Below are 18,368 nucleotides of genomic sequence, written 5' to 3'. Positions count from 1 at the left end.
AAAGATGGATGCCTAGAGATTGACTGCTGCCCTTCATGGACTTCATTCCACATAGAACAAAGGAGTCCATCTGTGAAAATGTGAGATTCCACATGTGTATGGTGTACTCTAAAATAATTTTTAGAGTAACACAGAAATTCCACACAAACAGTTATTCTGTTTGCATTTGAAAACAGACACCATTGTGGTATGGTCCCTCCGCCATTTCTCACTAAGGTTGCCAGCTCCGGGTTTGGAAATTCCTGAGGAGTACTTGGTGAAGTGGAAAATGGAATTTTGGGAGGGGAGGAAACTCAGCTAGGGAGATGATTTCGAAGACTCTGATATTAAATGCTGCCATTTTCTGCAGGGGGACTGATTTCTCTCTGCAATTTGAATCTGTATAGGTTATAGCTTATATTTTGGAGATTCACCTTCCAGAACAGCAATGGCTCAGAGTGGGGACAGACTTGTTAAACGTGGTATCTCATGGAGACATAGAGAAATAATGGATCTTCTGCACTTCTGGGGAGAGGAGAAGATCCAAGAGGCCCTAAAGAACACCCATCGAAATCTGGACTACTTCGAAAGAATATCAGAGCAGATGGCAACCCGGGGCCATAGGCGATCGGCTCTGGAGTGCCGCTCCAAAACTAAGACCATGCGGCTAGAATATAAAAAGGTTGTGGCACATAATGGAAGGTCTGGAAATGCACCCATCACTTGTCCATACTACAGAGAGCTGGAAAGCATTCTTCGTGGTGACGCCAGCGTTAAGCCAAAACGACTTGCAAGAAGTATGATTCTGCAAGTGATGGGTCAGGTGCGACCTGAACCCTTGGTGCTCCAGGCAGGATCGGAGGAGCTGTTCTCACACGAGCTGGAAACCATCAATGTGGTCGACATCAGGATGTCCTCCCCTTGTCATTCAGGTAACAGTGGTGTGGAAGGGGTGGGGGTAGTGGTGTGCAATCATCCAGGGAAAATCATAACATTTCTCTTCCCTTTTTAAGGGACTAAGCCAGGCAATGTGTCCTCTGCTGTGATTCCATTGCCAAAGTCCACCTGCATGCTTTTGCTGATCAGTGATGCGCTTGAATGGCAGATAATGGAAAAGACAATTTTCATACTGGAAAGGTCAAAAATTTCTAAAAGAAACAATATTCTCTACTTTTCATCTTTTACATCTATTTTCTACTTATCATCTTTTCAAGGAATGCCCAATAACACCGGAGATGAAAACAACAGTGATGTGGAACATGAGCTGGATGTCACACCTGACGGTCTGCTAGAACACGGTTAGTGTGAATGCTTGTGCCAAATACAAAACATTTTAAAGGAAATTCTCATGGTACGCGGTATGGTGTGGCACGGGCAACGTGAAACTCTATATGGAAGCACAAGGCAAAATGGAAATTTGTGGTGTTTGTGATGAAGTTGAAAACAGGGCAACATGCGTGCCCAGCGATAAACCTTGAATATTTCCAAAGTTAAAATGTAAGTAGACATTCCACAATGTGTTGTGTTTCCATGTGTGACTGGAATAACACGGAGCGTTGACTGCAAACCATGTATGCTGGCACTGATGCATCGATTATTGACATCTATATACACTTCCTGAAAAATACGGTGCCAGTAACAATGTTAGAATTAACACTAAAAGTTGACATAAATTTTTAATTTTGTTTAAGAGACCAGTGATGTCTGCATAAGCGCTCCCACTGATGTGTCTGAAAAGGAAAACTACCGTCCCTCACCTGGTGCAAACTCAGAAGGTAGGTGGCAGATTATGAGGACTGATATCTGAAATAAACCCCTCTATTCTGTTCAAATCAGAGCAGGAAGTATTCAACCCTTGGACAAACACAGTGTTGGAGTCCATCAAAGCCACCAAACCTCTGTGGTGCTCTCATCTATAGATATATATTAAAGTGGCTGTTTTTCCGTTTGGTTGCCGATTGAGATGATTGTTGGCAGTGCATGTCTTGGCTGTGTTGTATAATGGCTCTTTGAGAAGCTCATGATTTCGGATGGAAGAATGTTTGGTTCAAAAATGTCATCATCAATTCAATAATGCTGCAGACGCGTGGCCTTTTCAGAGTGAATTTTTGACGCCTCACAAGCATCTCTCCTTGTCATTTCACAACTCCCAGGAGCAAAGGACATGGGTTGAGACAGCTTCGTGAGGTGACACTTGGAGAACAATCTGCCACATCAACCCTCCAAGTGAAAAAACACAACCACACTCTCAATTGCAAACACTGCTGCACCTAACTAATCCTAAATTGATCAGGGGCGGGGGGTGGGCTTTGATTTGAAATCCTTCTTGACCACAGTGACATAGTTGTAAGTTGATGTGACATGCTTCACCATAAGATTACATCGTGTTTGATTTTGTTCCACACCCACCAAAAAATTTCTTTTTCCCCCCCTAATCAGGAACCCCCACAAGGACAATGGTGGAACTGTCGCCTGGAACACGGCTAGCAAGAATCAGGTCTAGGAAAAGGGGTGGATCTGCAATCCACAATGCTGCAGACCGATTTCTGACACAGGCCTCTGAGGAACATCAGGAAGAGATGGAGCATCGCAGGAGGGAACAAGAGGAGACCAGGAAATGGCGTGAAGAGGAGGGACGCCGGCACAATGATTTTCTTCTGGAGACCAGAATGGAGCGCCAAATGTTCCAAGAGGCCTGGTCAGAAAACATTGATGTGATGCGATCATGTGTGGGAACGCTTAGAGAGTTAGGGAACGCCATTACACGTCAACAGCAGCAAGTTTCCCAACAGTTGGTCCCTGTCACTGTGCAGGAGTGCTCCTCTGACTTAGGCAGAAAGGGGGCACCCAAGAGATCTTGTGTGGGAAAAGCAAGGGATCGTTTCACACCATAGGATCACACATTTGGAACCACTGGTCAGTTCTTGTTAACACCAAAGAACGTCCACTTTATTTTCAAGGGCACTGTGTGATCATTGTTATCAAGAAAGAAAAACCACACCAGTCACTGATATGTTCAACCTTTGGGGGGGGGGGGGTTCAACTGAAAATGTTAAAATTTGAAAGTGTTCCACACATGCACCGTATTTTCTCAAGTCAAGTAAAACTATATACAACGATCAGTCCCATAAAATCATGGGTCCTGGGCCTGTGAAGGCGCAGGGGTGCCGCTCCTTGACCGGTTGCGTTCCCTCCTCTCCATTGCCAGCAGCCTTCGCCCATGCCTTGATACACGGGCCTGCAGAGTTCTCACTTCTGTCTGCAAACTGCTCACTGAAACACAAACATAGAGCACTGTCAAGATCTCAAATGCTTGCTGATGATTTGGGCATTCTATCAAGACAATTACAGTCCTTACCGGAGGCCACAAGTCTGCCTTCCATTGCATGTATCGAGGAAAGGATTGTCTCCAAAGTGGGAGGATCTTGGGTGGGCTGTTGGGTATTGCGTCCGCTTGTGGATGGTCTCTCTAGATCAGTGCCCCGAGCATCACCACCTGCAGTTTCTAGGAAAAAAAAGGGATTCAATTTGATCATTATGTTCAGTGCTTGGTTATCAAAGAACAGGAAACAGTAAAGTTTTTTAAAATGTCAGCTGCTGACTGCCCAGTGTTTGTTGATAATATTGCTTTGTGTGGTGAATATGTTGCAATGTTGTTGAAAGCTCCTTCCTCTTTAAATTTATTCTTTGTAGATGTTCTGTTGTCTTTAATAAAAGATTGATTGTTTCATCAACCACTTGTTGCCTCTATTTAGCCACCTTGGTAAATCATCATTTGGTTTTTCTTTCAGTGGTGCAGACACCCACCTCCCCTCTGGAGATGTTTTTGAGGATGCAATTTTTAATCATTATTTTTCGGTCTAGATATTTTGTTGTACAGCTTGAAATGAAAGTCACTAAGCTTACCATGTGGATCATCAGTGGATGCTGTGGGAGCGCTTGTTGGCTGCTCCTCCTCAATGACAGGCTCTGTTCTGTCTTGGGAAGCTTCAGGCAGTGATCCTGCCTCATGCTGACTGTCTCTCCCCCTGCGCACAGCTGTAAAGAATTTAGAATGCAGTGGATTAGTTATCATGTCAGTGTGGCTTCTGTCCCTAGTAAGAAAACAATTAATGGTTAGCATGTAAATAGTCATCGCATCCAGGCATCGTATGATAAGAGTGGCATGATTATTTCTCAAGCACTAGGTAACCTTGATAATTGCAGCTGTTGTGTGCATGATAAAGGGTGAATCCAGGATCCCTCATGTTGTGACCTCAAGACTGCAGCACCCGAAAAATATTTAATAATTTTCCAAATATTTATTTGCCATTATAATTTGAAAAAATTGCATCCACTGTGTCTGCTCATCTTTCAATCTGAAATGAACACCACAATATCCATGCTTTTTTGTGATTCGGAAGACATCCTGGAGCCTAGCATTGGAGCTTTTCATTTTGCACATAGCACTCCAAGAATTGGCATGCAGGCATTGTCTGTAGACATAAGCAAGTGCAACCATCCCCTTTTCATCATACTCAGGAAAACACTCTGTAGGTTAACCTTTCAAAAAAACAGCCTCATAACGGATTTCCCCATTTGTCACATCTTATTTTCCACTGTGGTCACTCAGCAATCCAACACCACATATAGCACACATAAACTGCACACTAACTATCCAACATATCACAAACTAAAAAGTATAATTGGAAGCTTGACACACTCTCCACCCCCCCCCCCAAAAGGCCATTGCACACAGCAAAAGTAGATTTACTTACCGGCATGTCGCCTCTCCTGCCAGTTTGGTCTGCCAGCCGCCTCCCAAAGACGCATCATTGTGCCGAAATGTGGTGGTCTCCCACTCTGGCGTGGGATTCCCTGCCAGGACTCCAGAGCGGTGAAAAAATCTCCCTTTGTTCTTTTGAACTTCGAGCGACACTGTTCAGCCGTTCTTTGGAAGCCACGTGCTGTAAGTCGTCGTGACAGCACCACAAAAATTGCCTTTGTGGGTAGGTGGGTGCTGCTCATAAGTCTCTCGACCTTACCACTGCGCAGAATAAGGTCCAGCAGCGCCTCCACCTCATCATCACACCAGAAAGCGCCGCGGCGTCTGGGAGGCATTTTTTTTTTTAAAGAAATGTGTCATAACGAAATAACATTTCTGAGCATGCTCAGTTCAGCCGTAACCCGTATTTTGAGCGGGAAAAAATGGGGTCAAGGTTCGTGCCTTAGTGTCACAAGTGAAATTGACATTATTTTCTAGTGTGTCTAACGTATTTTTTTTCTTTGTTCGGTTATACATGTTTTGGGGATTGGAAAATAAATGGGGAAAAACCTATTTTAAAAAGAAAATTCAGGCGGCATGGCGATCTAACGTCCATTTTCTCCCAACTAAATTCTGTGCAAAATCCCTTGTATTGAAACCCCCCCCCCCCAACAACAAACAAGCTAGTCTCCGTGAATTGTGTGTTTAAGTGGTGTCTGTACAACTTTTCAAAAAAACCATGAAACAATCAATGTGTTGTCTGAGGCTTTCACGGCCGGAGAACGATGGCTGTTGTGGGTTTTCTGGGCTGTATTGCCGTGGTCTTGCCAAGACCACGGCAAAACAGAACGGAAAACCCACAACAACCATCGAAACATTCAATTCTCCTGCTGTGAGAGCAGCAAGTAACACTCTCATGCGTGTTCCATTTCCCCTATTCCCGCTGAGATTGGAATCTAAATCCAATCCAAACAGGATTGTTTACTCTGGCAGGAGATTTTACTGTTGACACATCAGCCATTGCAAAAGAAACATTTTCGGGGTGCTCTGAGGGGACAGCAATTTATCAATCATTTTGCCACGATGTTATAACGAAATAAGGTTAAAAAATCAATTTTTGAACCTCCCACCTCTCCAATCTCGGATTACGGAGTGGCTTCTCTAATCCACAATAGTTCAGTTTACCCCTGCTGACCTTTTATTATGAGTCACTTTCCAGTACTCTTTACAAAGCTCCAACGCCAGACACAGTCCCATTCACCATCCTCTTTCATAGTAGGCAGTAATCGGTTTCCTATTCCCTCTTTGATAAAGTAACACATGCAAAATGTCTGTAGGTGATTGCAGTCGAGATTGCGTTCAGCAGGGACACAATTTTTATATTCTGCCACTGAGGGAATTGATAAAATGGGATGATATTGTCTGGTGAAACAGATGTGAGCTCCATACATGCCGTTAACACAGAGCAACCGGGCTTAAACTACTTGAATCTTTGGTGTGCTTTGATAGTTCCCCTCACCGCCACTGAAGCTTTATCATCGGATCAGCATTGACTCTTTCTTCTTATATCCCCCTCTTATATCAACTCATTACTTGTTTCAACAACAATTTCAAGAATCCACCATTGTAAAGGGAGTTCTAGGTCTGGTCATCAAACAACATTGAAAAAAAAGAGTCATAAGAAGAAATCTTTAATGTAACACAACTTCCTATGGAAAAAGGTAACCATCAACATTTTTTTCCCAAAAACAATTTTTTTTTAATAGACAACACATACATGTCACAGTTTCCACAGTGGACATTTCACCGCTGCCTCCTTTGCATGTCCATAAATTTGGCGAGAGCATCCCTGACTTCCTTTCCAGCCTCTAGCAAAGAGTTATTGTTATCCATGTTTTCGGTGTCCTCGGGAGGAACAAACACTGGAGTGGGATCTCTTAGCTCTCCAAGAACCCGCTGTCCCTTGGCCTCGCAGATATTATGAAGGATCACACAGCAAGATATGATTGAAACCAGATTTTCCTCCCTTGCCTTCAGTCTGTACAGCAAGCACTGCCAGCGCCCCTTCAGCCTCCCAAAACATTTTTCGACCTGGTTCCTACACCTGGACAAGCAGCGGTCAAAATAAATCTCTCTTGGTGTTGTTGCAAGCTTGCCATACGGCTTCATGAGCCACGGCCGCATTGGGTATGCCCCATCAGACAGGATGATGGGTGGCACAGACACTCCGTCCAAGTTAAGTGTGGGGTTTCCGGGGACAAACGTGCCGGCATCCATCGCTGCGCAAATGCATGAGTTTTTAAACACAAAGGCGTCATGGTTTTTGCCACTCCAGCCTATCTCCACATCTACAAATCGGCCAGAGTGGTCCACGGTGCCCTGCAGTAGCATAGACGAGAAATTTTTACGATTTCCATACTGTTCTGGGCTCCCGCCGGGTGCACAGATGGGGATGTGGGTGCCATCAATCGCTGCTATGCAGTGCGGAAATCCCATTTTTGCAAATCCATCCATAATCTGAAATACAAAAATATAATGCAGAGAATGTCACCAGTCAAAAGGATTGTTTACTCTGGCAGGAGATTTTACCGTTGACACATCTGCTATTGCAAAAGAAGCAGTATCGCGGTGCTCTGAGGGGACAGCAATTTATCAATCATTTTGATATGACGTAATATCGAAATAAGGCTTTAAAAAATTTTTTTTAAAAGCCTACCTTTCCGATCTCGCCGCCAAGACACACAGTTCTCACAAGAAGTTCAGCTTCTAGTGCATGGCAAACTTCCAGAACAGCTGTTGCCACTGTAGACGGACCCAGTCCAAAGTGGTCCCCAGCGACGCGGTAACAAGCACCTGTGGCCAAAAACCAGAGTGTGACTGCGACACGCTGCTCCACCGTCACAGGTTCCCGCATGTTTGTTCGTTGCCGTTCCAGTCGTGATTGCAGAATGGCAACCAAGTCCCAAAATGTTGCCCTGTCCATCCGGAAACATTCGAGCCACTGTTGGTCGTCCCAAGTTGTCAGGACAACCCGTTCCCACCAGTCCCGACTCCGCTCGCGGACCCAGAATCTGCGTGGAACAGCCATGCTGGCAAGGGCATGCCAGCGTTCGCGAATCCTCCGTCTTCTATCCTTCCCAAAACGCCGGTTGGATGTTGAAGGTGCATCCGAGCACTGGAAAAGAATAGATGCGACTCTTCTCCTACGTTGTATGGATCGCAGGTGTGCTTGGCAAAGGACAATGGTGCTCTGAGAAAGACAGCCTACCAGCTGGGCCACCAACGGAAGCAACATCCTTTGTAGGTCCATGGTTGTCGTTTCTGAGAGTCTCAGAAGACAAGGCAATTCTGGCATCAATTTGGCTATTTACAGGGGTTCAAATTTGGAGAAAAGGTGAATCAGCCAATGTCATCGCTATTTCGTTGGCGGGAAAGCAATTCCACCAATCCTTTCAAAGCGCAAATATTAAACAACGTCACGCTGTTATGACGAAATGGTGTTATATCGGAATTAATCGCAATAGTTAAAAAAAAAAAGGAAGAGCGAGGGGAGGGACTGCATTGGAGTGCCCGGATGTGAAGAGGGTGTTGATAACGTTCTATATGCGCATTCCCTGGATAGTGAGGCTGACTGAAAGTGCAAATAAGAGGGGAAAGGAGGTATGTTCCACTCTAATTCCGATAACAGAGAACGCGGTTTTGGACGCTAAAATTGCGAGAAAAGAGCCCGTGTGACGACGGCCATAGTTACATATGACAATTAATTAAACTAACTGGCTGCTTCTGCATTCTTGATTTCCCTGACAATAATGGAAGTTGCTGTTTGTCTGTGCTGAGAAGGGCATTCAGTGTGTTTTCTGGTCTGCAGCACTGAGCCAAAATAGCTACAAAACTGGAGCAGACGTTTTAGCTGAGGAAGTCTCCGCCAGCAGGAGTCATGGGCTGGCCTGGCTCTAATGAACTGAAGCAGAGATCAGCGAGAGAGAGATCAGCCCACCCACCCCCTTTCAAATTGGCTTTTGACTACGGATTCACTTCGTTTTATAATGAACGGTAAAGAAACACAGACGGTCAGTAAAGACTGGCTGCTTTGAGAGTGGAATGCGGGATTTGTGGATATCAGATCTCCCTCCCTCCCATTTTGAGCGCTAATCTCTCTGCAATTTGCTAAAGAGCATTATCAGCAACTGAAGCTCTCCATAAGGACATCACGAGGCCGGATCATGCCACAGAACCATCTTGGTCTGCAGCAGCAGCCTCCGGAAGGAGCCGAGGAAAATCATCGCCTCTCGTAGGGCCACGGCGGCTGCTGGCCAGAGACACGCGGCTCGGCGGAGGAGGCCTGCCTAGCAGGTGGCCCTTGATGGACCTCATTTCATCCCTTTTAAGAACTGGCGGGGCTCGTGGCCATCTCCACAGACTGTGGGAATGGATTCCATAAGCTAATTATGCACGGCAAGAAGGAATTCTTCTTCTTTTTTTTGCACTGCCCTAAAACAACCGCCAGCCAGCTTCACAGATAGCCGCACATTCTGGGAGGGAGGGAATCCCTTTTGATCTGCTTTCTCGCTCGTATCATACGCCATTTCGCAAGCCTTGGCTGCTCTGGGGCAACCATCAAGGCCGCTCAGTAGCACCTGGAGATGGAACTCTGTCTGTCTGTCTGTCTTAAATGTAAGCTTACCTTTCTCCCCAAAATGTGGCACTCCCAACTGCAATCCTAAACAGAGTTACCCCATTCTAAGACTGAGCCAGCCACTGAAGTCATTGGACTGAGAACTCCACTTCGGCAGGTGCCGCAAGGCAAATAACAACACAGAATTGAAGCAGTCAAAGTACAACTAAAATCCACACCCAAAGGTTGCTGTTTAGCATCCCCTACTGCTGCCCTTCCAGGAGACTCCACATGAAAAGGTTCGGCCTTCTGGCCTCCCCTGGAAGCAATCAGTAAGGAGTTCTTTCTCTTCCATAAATCGAGGGTTGCAGCTGGTTACCCCTTTGCTAGATCTGGCTGAGCAGGCAAAGCGATGGAGCTGCGTGGAACGGCAGGAAGAGGGAAACCACCGCCTGCTGGAACAACCACCTCACCAGGAGGCTGCATCTTGGCAACTGATGTTGTAGCAGCCCCTCGGCTGTTCTTGATGGCCTTGCCTTGCTCAACGCTGGCTCCTAGCAGCACCTCATGACCCGCAAGTGTCTGCCTCAGCCTCCGTGCAGCAAAGTGTGCAGAAGTGTGCCTTCCCAGTGCTCCTAGTGCCTGCAGCGCAGAACTGCATCAAAAGCAAAAGAAACCCAAACGCCTGGCTCTGGCTTCAGAGGCCCTGGAGCCAGCTGGGGCCCCTTGAATGTTGCACTCCTGGTACCTCCCTGCAAAGGTCCCATGAATTGACTGCAGCAGCCCTCACACCAGGGAACCACAAAAAGGCACTGACCAAAGCTGCTAGGTGGGAGCACACAGGGAGAGGCGTCCTCCTTGGTCATGAGGGCGTTAGGTCTTTATTATTGAAAAATTTATATCCCTCCTTTTCTAGTGCCCTGACCTGGATAGCCCAGGTGAGCCTGATCTCGTCATATCTCAGAAGCTAAGCAGGGTCAGCCTTGGTTAGTAATTGGATGGGAGACCTCCAATGGAGACCAGGGTTGCAGAGGCAGGCGATGGCAAACCACCTCTGATAGACTCTTGCCAGGAAAACCCCACCAGGGGGTGCCGTACGTCAACTTGAGGGCCCTCTCCACCACCGCCGCCTTTTCTTGCAGTTCGGGACAGCTTCCAGATCGCAGTTGACAGCACCAAAATGTGAAACATACAAAATAAAACCCAAGGAACCCCCCCCTCCCCCATGCCTGCAGGTTATACTTATTAAAAGTCCTGGCACAGGAAAGGGCCGCGCACTGTCAGGTGTGGGTTCCAGGCCACAAAGGGCTTTAGCGGCCATGACCAGCACCTTGGATAGGGTTTGGAAACAAGTTGGCAGCAATGGAGATGGTTTAGAAGGCTGAGATATGTTTCCACTGGCCAGCCCCTGTTGCCGTATTCTGCATCAGCTGCAGTTTCTGGGTTGCCTTCAAGGGCAGCCCAATATATTGTGCATTACAGTAGCCTCATGCTGTTACATTGCATTGTTGTATAACATGTAATCCACCTGCAGACACTATGGAAAAGGTGGGCTATAAAGTAAATAGACAAATAAATCCAGGCACAGAGTTACAAAAGCTGAAACTGTCCAGTTGTGTTTCCACACTTTGTCGGCACACCAAGTGGCTGCCTCCGGACTCACCTCTGCTTGCTTCACTCCTGCCTGCCTCGTCTCCACCTGCAGGGCTCTTGCTTGCCTGCCCCAGGCTTTGGTCCCCTTCCCCTGTGCCTGCTGCCTCACCCTTTCTCCGTACTAATAATGTGTTTCTCCACCTCCCATCTCAGACTCGCACCTTCCATCTCATCTTGAGCTCCGCCAAAGCCCTGGCCTGGGCTCTGAACTCTGCCCTGCTCAGCTTTGGTATCTGCAGAGGTAAATTCTGCCCAGACTTGCACCTTTCTCTGGGGTGGGCTGACCTGACCATGTAGCCCCCTGAGGGACTGGAATTACCCGACTGTGACACCTAAACAGCATCTTGAAAGCAGAAGCTGCCAAGCATTTAGATGTAGCCATCTGGGAAAGACAGAGAGTCACTACTTCCCGGCGCTAACTTGCCCACTCTCAGTCCAAGAGCCAAACAATTCGCTCAGCCGACACTGAAGTTTATTTAATGATGACTAAGATAAAGACCTAATTGGAAGCAAGAAGAACAATGGGAAGCAGATGGTTGCAGATAAAGGAGGAAATTTAAGCCCATTCAAGAGAATTTACTTATTGTATTAGGGGAAAGAAGAATCTTGTTAATATTTCCTTGCCAGATGGTCACCCGGTGCCGTGTGTGTGTGCGCGCTTAGCTATGTGAGGCAGGCAAGATGGGGCGGTGGGGGGGGGAGGGCTGAAGGCTCCTGCCGGGGACAGGCTGCGTCGAACAAGATGGGACCCTTTGGCCTGGAGGGCAGTGGGTGGTCCTGGGTGCCCTCTCAGGGTGAATCCACACATGCCTGCCCGTCACTTGAGGAGGACAAGAGCGTCAGACTTCGGCCTCCACGTTCTGGCCCCTCGTTGTGATTTGACCTTCCATCAGCTGCTGTGGTGGCAACGCAAGTCAGTACCTAGAACAGGAAATGGATCCTGAGAGTAAACAGACAGATGACACCCATTTACTTTGTGGTTGTAGCTGATGTGTGGCAAAGGACTCCTCTTCCTTTGAGATACAGCGTTACGTAATGGTTAGAGTGCTGGAGTAGGACCTGGGAGGCCTTCCCCCTCTGGATGCCCTCACTCTGCCACGGGGCACACCAGGCGACCTTGCGCCAGCCTCTCTGTGCCAGCCACGTCTCCCTACAGAGTTCTGGTGGGGGTTTAAAAGTGCCCTTGAGTCATAGCTGACTCATGGCGACCTCTGCTGGGGTTTTCAAGGCAAGAGACTAACAGAGGGGGTTTGCCATTGCCTGCCTCTGCAACCCTGGTCTTCCTTGGCGGTCCTTGGAGGTCTCCCATCCAACTACTATCCGAGGCTGACCCTGCTTAGCTTCTGAGATCTGATGAGATTGTTCTTGCCTGGACTGTCCAGCTCAGGGCTCCTGCAGGGTTACAGTGAGAGAAAAATGGGGAATGTTGCCTGCGGCCCCATGGCAGGAAGGGCAGGAGCAAATGCAAGCCGGCTGAATAGACTGAGTGGGCAGCATCAGACACACAATCTGCACACCAGGCCATTCCATGCACACCATGATGGTTTCCCGCTCAGTATCCATCTAGCTAAACGGGTCGACCGTTCTAGGCATTCACTGCATTGAACTCCATCCAGTCCAGCACAGACGGCAGGCAGGGTTAGGGTTAGGGAGTCCACAGCCAAATGTGGTTCAAGTGAACCAGGGCAAGACCACCGAGTGAACTGAGAATGGAGGAGCGCTGGGAGGTGCATGTTCAGGGCTCCCACTGATCCCCCCCACCCACAAAAAACTTTACCTTTAGGTGCATGGGGCTGAGCCACAGTGCACCAGTGGAGGGGGGTTAAGCCCTCTCCCCTACACTGCCCCGAAATGGCCCCATGGAGCTGTCATTTACTTGTTTATTTATAGTCCACCTTTCTCACTGAGACTCAAGGCAGATTACACAGTATGAGATTAGTACAATCAGTATCAAGGACATTTCAATACAGTATAATGATAACATTCAATTTATACACCACCCTTCAGGATGACTTAACACCCACTCAGAGTGGTTTACAAAGTGTGTTATTATCATCCTCACAACAAAACACCCTGTGAGGTGGGTGGGCCTGAGAGAGCTCTGAGAGAGCTGTGACTGACCCAAGGTCACCCAGCTGGCTTCAGGCAGAGGAGTGGGGAATCAAACCCAGCTCTCCAGATTAGAGTCCTGCTGCTCTTACCCACTACACCAAACTGGCTCTCAGTTTCTTCAAGGACATTTCCATAAACAATGCCATAGGGTAGATAGATACAAGTTTAAAAGACATAGCATTATCAAGGATCCAGTACAGAGTAGAAAAAAATACTGAAGCAGAACATAACCAATTCTAGGACTTACATTGAACAACATGGAGCACAGGTGGTACATAAGAGTACATATTTAAAGCAACAGATAATATGTAAGGCAACATCGTGGTGAAGTCTATGGTCCCTAACTCATTAGCAAAGCATCTGAGACCCCTTTCCTTACCATATAGTCCTCCCATTTGAGTAAAAAACCTTTTTGAATAGTTTGGTTTTGTATCGATGGTTGTTGGGGGTTTTCCGGGCTGTATCGCCGTGGTCTTGGCATTGTAGTTCCTGACGTTTCGCCAGCAGCTGTGGCTGGCATCTTCAGAGGTGTAGCACCAAAAGACAGAGATCTCTCAGTGTCACAGTGTGGAAAAGATGTAGGTCATTTGTATCTACTCAGGAGGGGTGGGGTTGAGCTGAGTCATTCTGTAAGAGTTTCCCAGGGTGTGGAATGCTAATGGCGGGAGGCTTCACTGTCTCCTGAGGAGGTTCTTTTGCATATGGATTGGTGCTTGATGTGCTAATCTTCTCTGCAGGGCTATTGTCGGGTGTGGAGTGTTTTGTTGGCCTGGTGTTTTTCAGAACCGGAGCCCATGCTCTGTTCATTCTTAAGGTTTCTTCTTTCCTGTTGAAGTTTTGCTTATGCTTGTGAATTTCAATGGCATCGTTTGTATCGTTTATGGAAAGCCGGGAGAGTGGGGGCTCTTCTGACCTCAGGCAGGTCATTCCACAGGGTAGGGGCCACCACTAAGCTAAACTTGTGTGTGTCTGTAATCTATAAATAATTAACAGCCAGCATGCCACACCAGCAGCCCCAACAACAGTTTAATGGAGGGATTACGTGGCTGTTCTCTTTGCATAACCCTCCAAGAAAAACTACGAGTAATGCAGAAGGCTTCTCTGCCTGCCTTGGGTCGGGGATGGGTTTGCATATGGTCAGGTTCTTAATGGCTCATGGACCAGGGAGGGCCACAGCATTCTGGCAGCATGGCGGCTATCTATCTATCTATCTATCTATCTATCTATCTATCTATCTATCTATCTATCTATCTATCTATCTATCTATCTATCTATCTATCTATCTATCTATCTATCTATCTATCTATCTATGTGCCTGCCTGCCTGCCTGCCTCATCTTTCACTTTTATCACTAAACATAGGCATGAAGGCAAAGCTCACAAAGGGGAGAGGGATTTATCTTCCATGCCTTTCATAGATTCATTTGCAAAAAACAAAAACAGAGTCCATTCCTGCCCTGCTGATTTATCTTTACTGAGCATCAATTTACTAAGGAGTTTAAAGGACAAATGAGGACTGTAAGAATTCAGAATTGCAGCTTCCTTATAAATGTACCCTTAGGAAACGGCATTCATCACACTCTGACTCAATAGTCCATTTCACGGAATGCTTAGAAGTCTACAAACCCACTTTACCAATAGATTTGATCATCTTTGCACCCAGAGAACAGCTGTCTGGCACTGGAATTGGCGTAATATGGCATCATATATTCAATGAAAACTTAATTGTATCTCGGAAAACATCATTGTTTCCGATCTATTCAACACTGTTAACATCTGGACTTCGGTTTCCAGGTTTGGGAACTCAGAATTGATTTTGACCAAGTTGGAAAGGATTCAAAGGAGAGCGAGTAAAGGATGTAGAATGTAAATGCAAGAAGCAGCCGGAAGGCTTGGGAGCCCTCTAAAGAGCCAGGCCAAACCAACTGTTACCAGTCAGACCCCCTCTCCACGCGGACAGGGCTGCTTATGAATGGAATCTCAGAAACCCCTTCCCCAAATGCCATAAGTCCAAGGCACTGCCTGGCCCAGAGCGGAATCCAGCCAGGCAGGACGACTGGAAACTTCCCGGGACACGAGTCAGAGGTGGGTGACCAGCTGACTACCGTCCACACCCCGGAGAGACGCAGAGACGAGGAGGCTTCCTGAGAAAACGCCCTGCCTAATCTCATCAATGCCTTCCGTGCTTCCCGTTTACTCTAATCAAAGCTATTCAGCATGCCTAGTAGCCCTCCCATTTGGTACCTGTCAGGTCATCAAACAGTATTTTCACCTATAGTCCATCCCGGATAGCCACGCCAAGCCTCTCTCAACTTATTATTCTACCTCCGGACAAACCATTAAGTTTTTGTTTTGTTTTGCCCTCCAAGCCCTGTGCTCAGTGCACTCTGGATCCTTCCACACTCACACACACACACACACACACACACACACACACACACACCAGCTTTCTTTGTGCTGCTTCTTTTCTCCTCACTGTGAAATGCTGGTTGTTTTGCTTCTGTCTTCATGGACCTCCGTCTTCAAGATTGGTAATTATTGCCCTCCCAAAACTGCTTCGTTCCCCTTTCCTCTCTGATTTTCTTAGTCTTCTGTGTGAGCTGTGTGTGGTTTTCTGTACATTTGCCCTTTATTTCTCTTTTAATATTTTTTTAAAAAAACTTTCTAGTTCAATATCTGCCTGATTTACTTCAGAATTCTCTAAGGGAATAATCCCCATAAACATAGGTGGAGAATCCCCGTTATCCTTTCTCGCTTGTCTCCTTAAAGTTAATTCCCCTAACCAATTGAGGAGCAATTTTCCCCAGGCCAGTTTTGCCATCTTCTGGGAATGGAGTAAGGGTCACTGGTGTGTGTGCTGGGGGTGGGGAGGTACTTGTGAATTTCCTGCATTGTGCAGGGGGTTGGACTAGATGACCCTGGAGGTCCCTTCCAACCCTATGATCCTGTGATTCTATGATTCCTATTTGGGGAACTCAACTGCAGACCAGAGGATGAAGTCCCAGAATGGAGAGGGACAATTCCTGGCTTGCCAAATGAGGGAGAAGCAGCAACATGTTAAAGGTCAGCATCGGTTAGGCGGGGCTTGCCCCCCAAAGTGTGTAACAGCAGTTCTGCCATGGTGCTGGGCTGACTGCCGAAGGAGCTGTAGAAGGGCTCAGGACCTCTGCACTTTTGTGGCTTGCGTTCCTTCTTTCCGTCCTCCTCTGTAATGCTGTCGTAAGCCTTGCCTGATGTCAGGCTGCCTGTCCGTTGATAGAGGATACGTGAGGGAATTCTTGACCCCCTTGAAGCTGGACAGCAGGTGGGGGGTGGTGGTCTTTCTCAGTTGTTGACTGCATTGGACACCCCCCCCTCCAAAAACCCCTAAGAGCATCACCACGTCTTCACAACGAAACCCATCCAGGATTCAGGCCCTTCTGCACAGGTTGCCTGCTTGTGAAGAGAAAACCTTTCATAACTGTGATAAACTAAGGGAATCATCTTTTTATTTGGGGTGGAAATGAAAACATGATTTCTCTCAGTCTCATGGAGTCATTTATTCGCAGGCAGCTTCCCCGGGTAATTTGTTTCTTAAGATGTTTATTGCCAACACAAATGCATTTTTTATACAGGCCACTGTTTTTAATCTTTGAGCAGCAGCATGCTTTCCAGGGAACACCTGACATCAGACGCCTTTCCCCTTGAGAATACAAATGGGCCGTGTCACACCAGGATGTAGTGGGGCTGCGGGAGGGAAGCTTCCCTGGTTGCGCTGGACCTGACAACACAAGATATCCCATAAGCAGCACAGGAGGACTCAAAGTAGAGCAACAAAACCACAAACCTGGCAACTTTCGAAGGCTTGAAACGGCCTACGGTGCAGCAAGAGAGGTCCCAAGGCAGAAGGGGAGGGGTGTGCAAGAAACACTGCCGTAGGCTACAATGATGAAAAGCCCTTGCAAATGAAGCTGCTGTATCTTGGCATCATCAAGACCCAGTGTGGGGCTCTTGTCTAGAATGACTGAAGGAGTACTGAGAAAAGAAGCGGCAAACTCATTTACTGGAAACGTGTGCAGTCCCCTGAATGCTCAAGCGTGTGCGCATAGATCTCTCCCTCAAGGCAATATCCCTGATGTGTCCAGGCTCCTACTTCCACACATTCATTTGTACATGACTGGGACCTTTTCACGCTGTCAAGTGAAGTTGCACATGCTCTGGGTGAGGCGTATGCGGCCTCAGTGCCCCACCCCTGCCATTTGAATTCAGTTTCCATAGTAACCCTCTCCAGGTGACATATCCCAGGTGGCAAAGAGATGTGCATTGGGGGGGGGGCAGGAATGAGCACGCTGGCCCCACCCTCTGCCTACCTCTTGGGGAGCACCAGTGCGCAAGCACAGAGCCTACCAGGGGAGGCTCCGTCCTCACAAGCGAGAATGCGCCCCTCTCAGGGGGATCCTTGTGTGTGCACGCACAGCTCATGCACCAACAGGTGATGTGCTCTCCTTCCAGGGATTGTGCATAAGCAGGGGAGGGGGCTGGCTCCCCGCTGCCTGCGGGAGGCAGCCTTCTAAGTAATTTAAAAGAATAAATAAAATAAAGCAGCACACATTATTTCACCCTGGGTAAATCATAACCTGATGGCTAGAAGTTGTAGAGAAAGGCCTTTGGTGTGAAATTGCATGAATGTGCAAGTGTCTCTTTTCCACAGCTGGGGCACCACTACAGAGTAGGCCCCGGCAGGTATTCTCAGAAGGCAGTGGGGCTGGAGGGGCTCAGCAAACGGATGCAGAGGAAAAGACGGCTCTTCAGACAGGCCAGCGCTGGGCTCTGTAGGACTGTCAATGCATTGGTGAAGGCGGCTTCTAGATATGGGTGCTCTGCTTGTCCATGCGCAGAGGAGCAGGGTCTGAGGGCCACACTGAACAGCAAGCCTCAGAGTCTGAAAACAAAGAGGAATGGAGGGAGAGTTTAGGGTGGCCCAGCGCAAGAACTTCACAAGAGTCTGCAGCATCAGAGCAGCGGTCCGTCTCGTGCAGTGGACTGTTCCATGCAGCAGCCAATGAGGGTGCCATCCACAGGCCACCATTCACCTGGTTGGGGCAGGGGCTCCCCTCCCACTAGCAGGAACTTCTTGCCACTGCCCAGATGGTCAGTAAGGGGGAAATGGCAGGAAATGGGGGGGAGGGGATCAGCAGCATCCTGGCACACAAATGTCACTCCCTGTGCACCTGGAAGTGACATCAGCAAGTTGCTGAGGGACATACTCTAGTATTTGGGCAAAACT

General features: G+C 47.6%; 1 protein-coding gene across 1 annotated transcript; it reads left to right on the top strand.

Moving 5' to 3' along the window:
- Positions 1–342: 342 nt before the first annotated feature.
- Positions 343–3,639, top strand: LOC129324973 (uncharacterized). The gene is made up of 4 exons (XM_054972455.1): positions 343–911; positions 1,194–1,277; positions 1,671–1,754; positions 2,419–3,639. Exons 1-4 carry the CDS (start codon positions 428–430, stop codon positions 2,871–2,873), a joined length of 1,107 nt encoding a protein of 368 aa, XP_054828430.1. The 5' UTR covers positions 343–427; the 3' UTR covers positions 2,874–3,639.
- Positions 3,640–18,368: the final 14,729 nt, after the last annotated feature.

The sequence above is a fragment of the Eublepharis macularius genome, chromosome 2 (genome assembly GCF_028583425.1).
Source record: "Eublepharis macularius isolate TG4126 chromosome 2, MPM_Emac_v1.0, whole genome shotgun sequence".
Classification (NCBI taxonomy): domain Eukaryota; kingdom Metazoa; phylum Chordata; class Lepidosauria; order Squamata; family Eublepharidae; genus Eublepharis; species Eublepharis macularius.
This window is presented reverse-complemented; position numbering and strand designations above follow the sequence as displayed.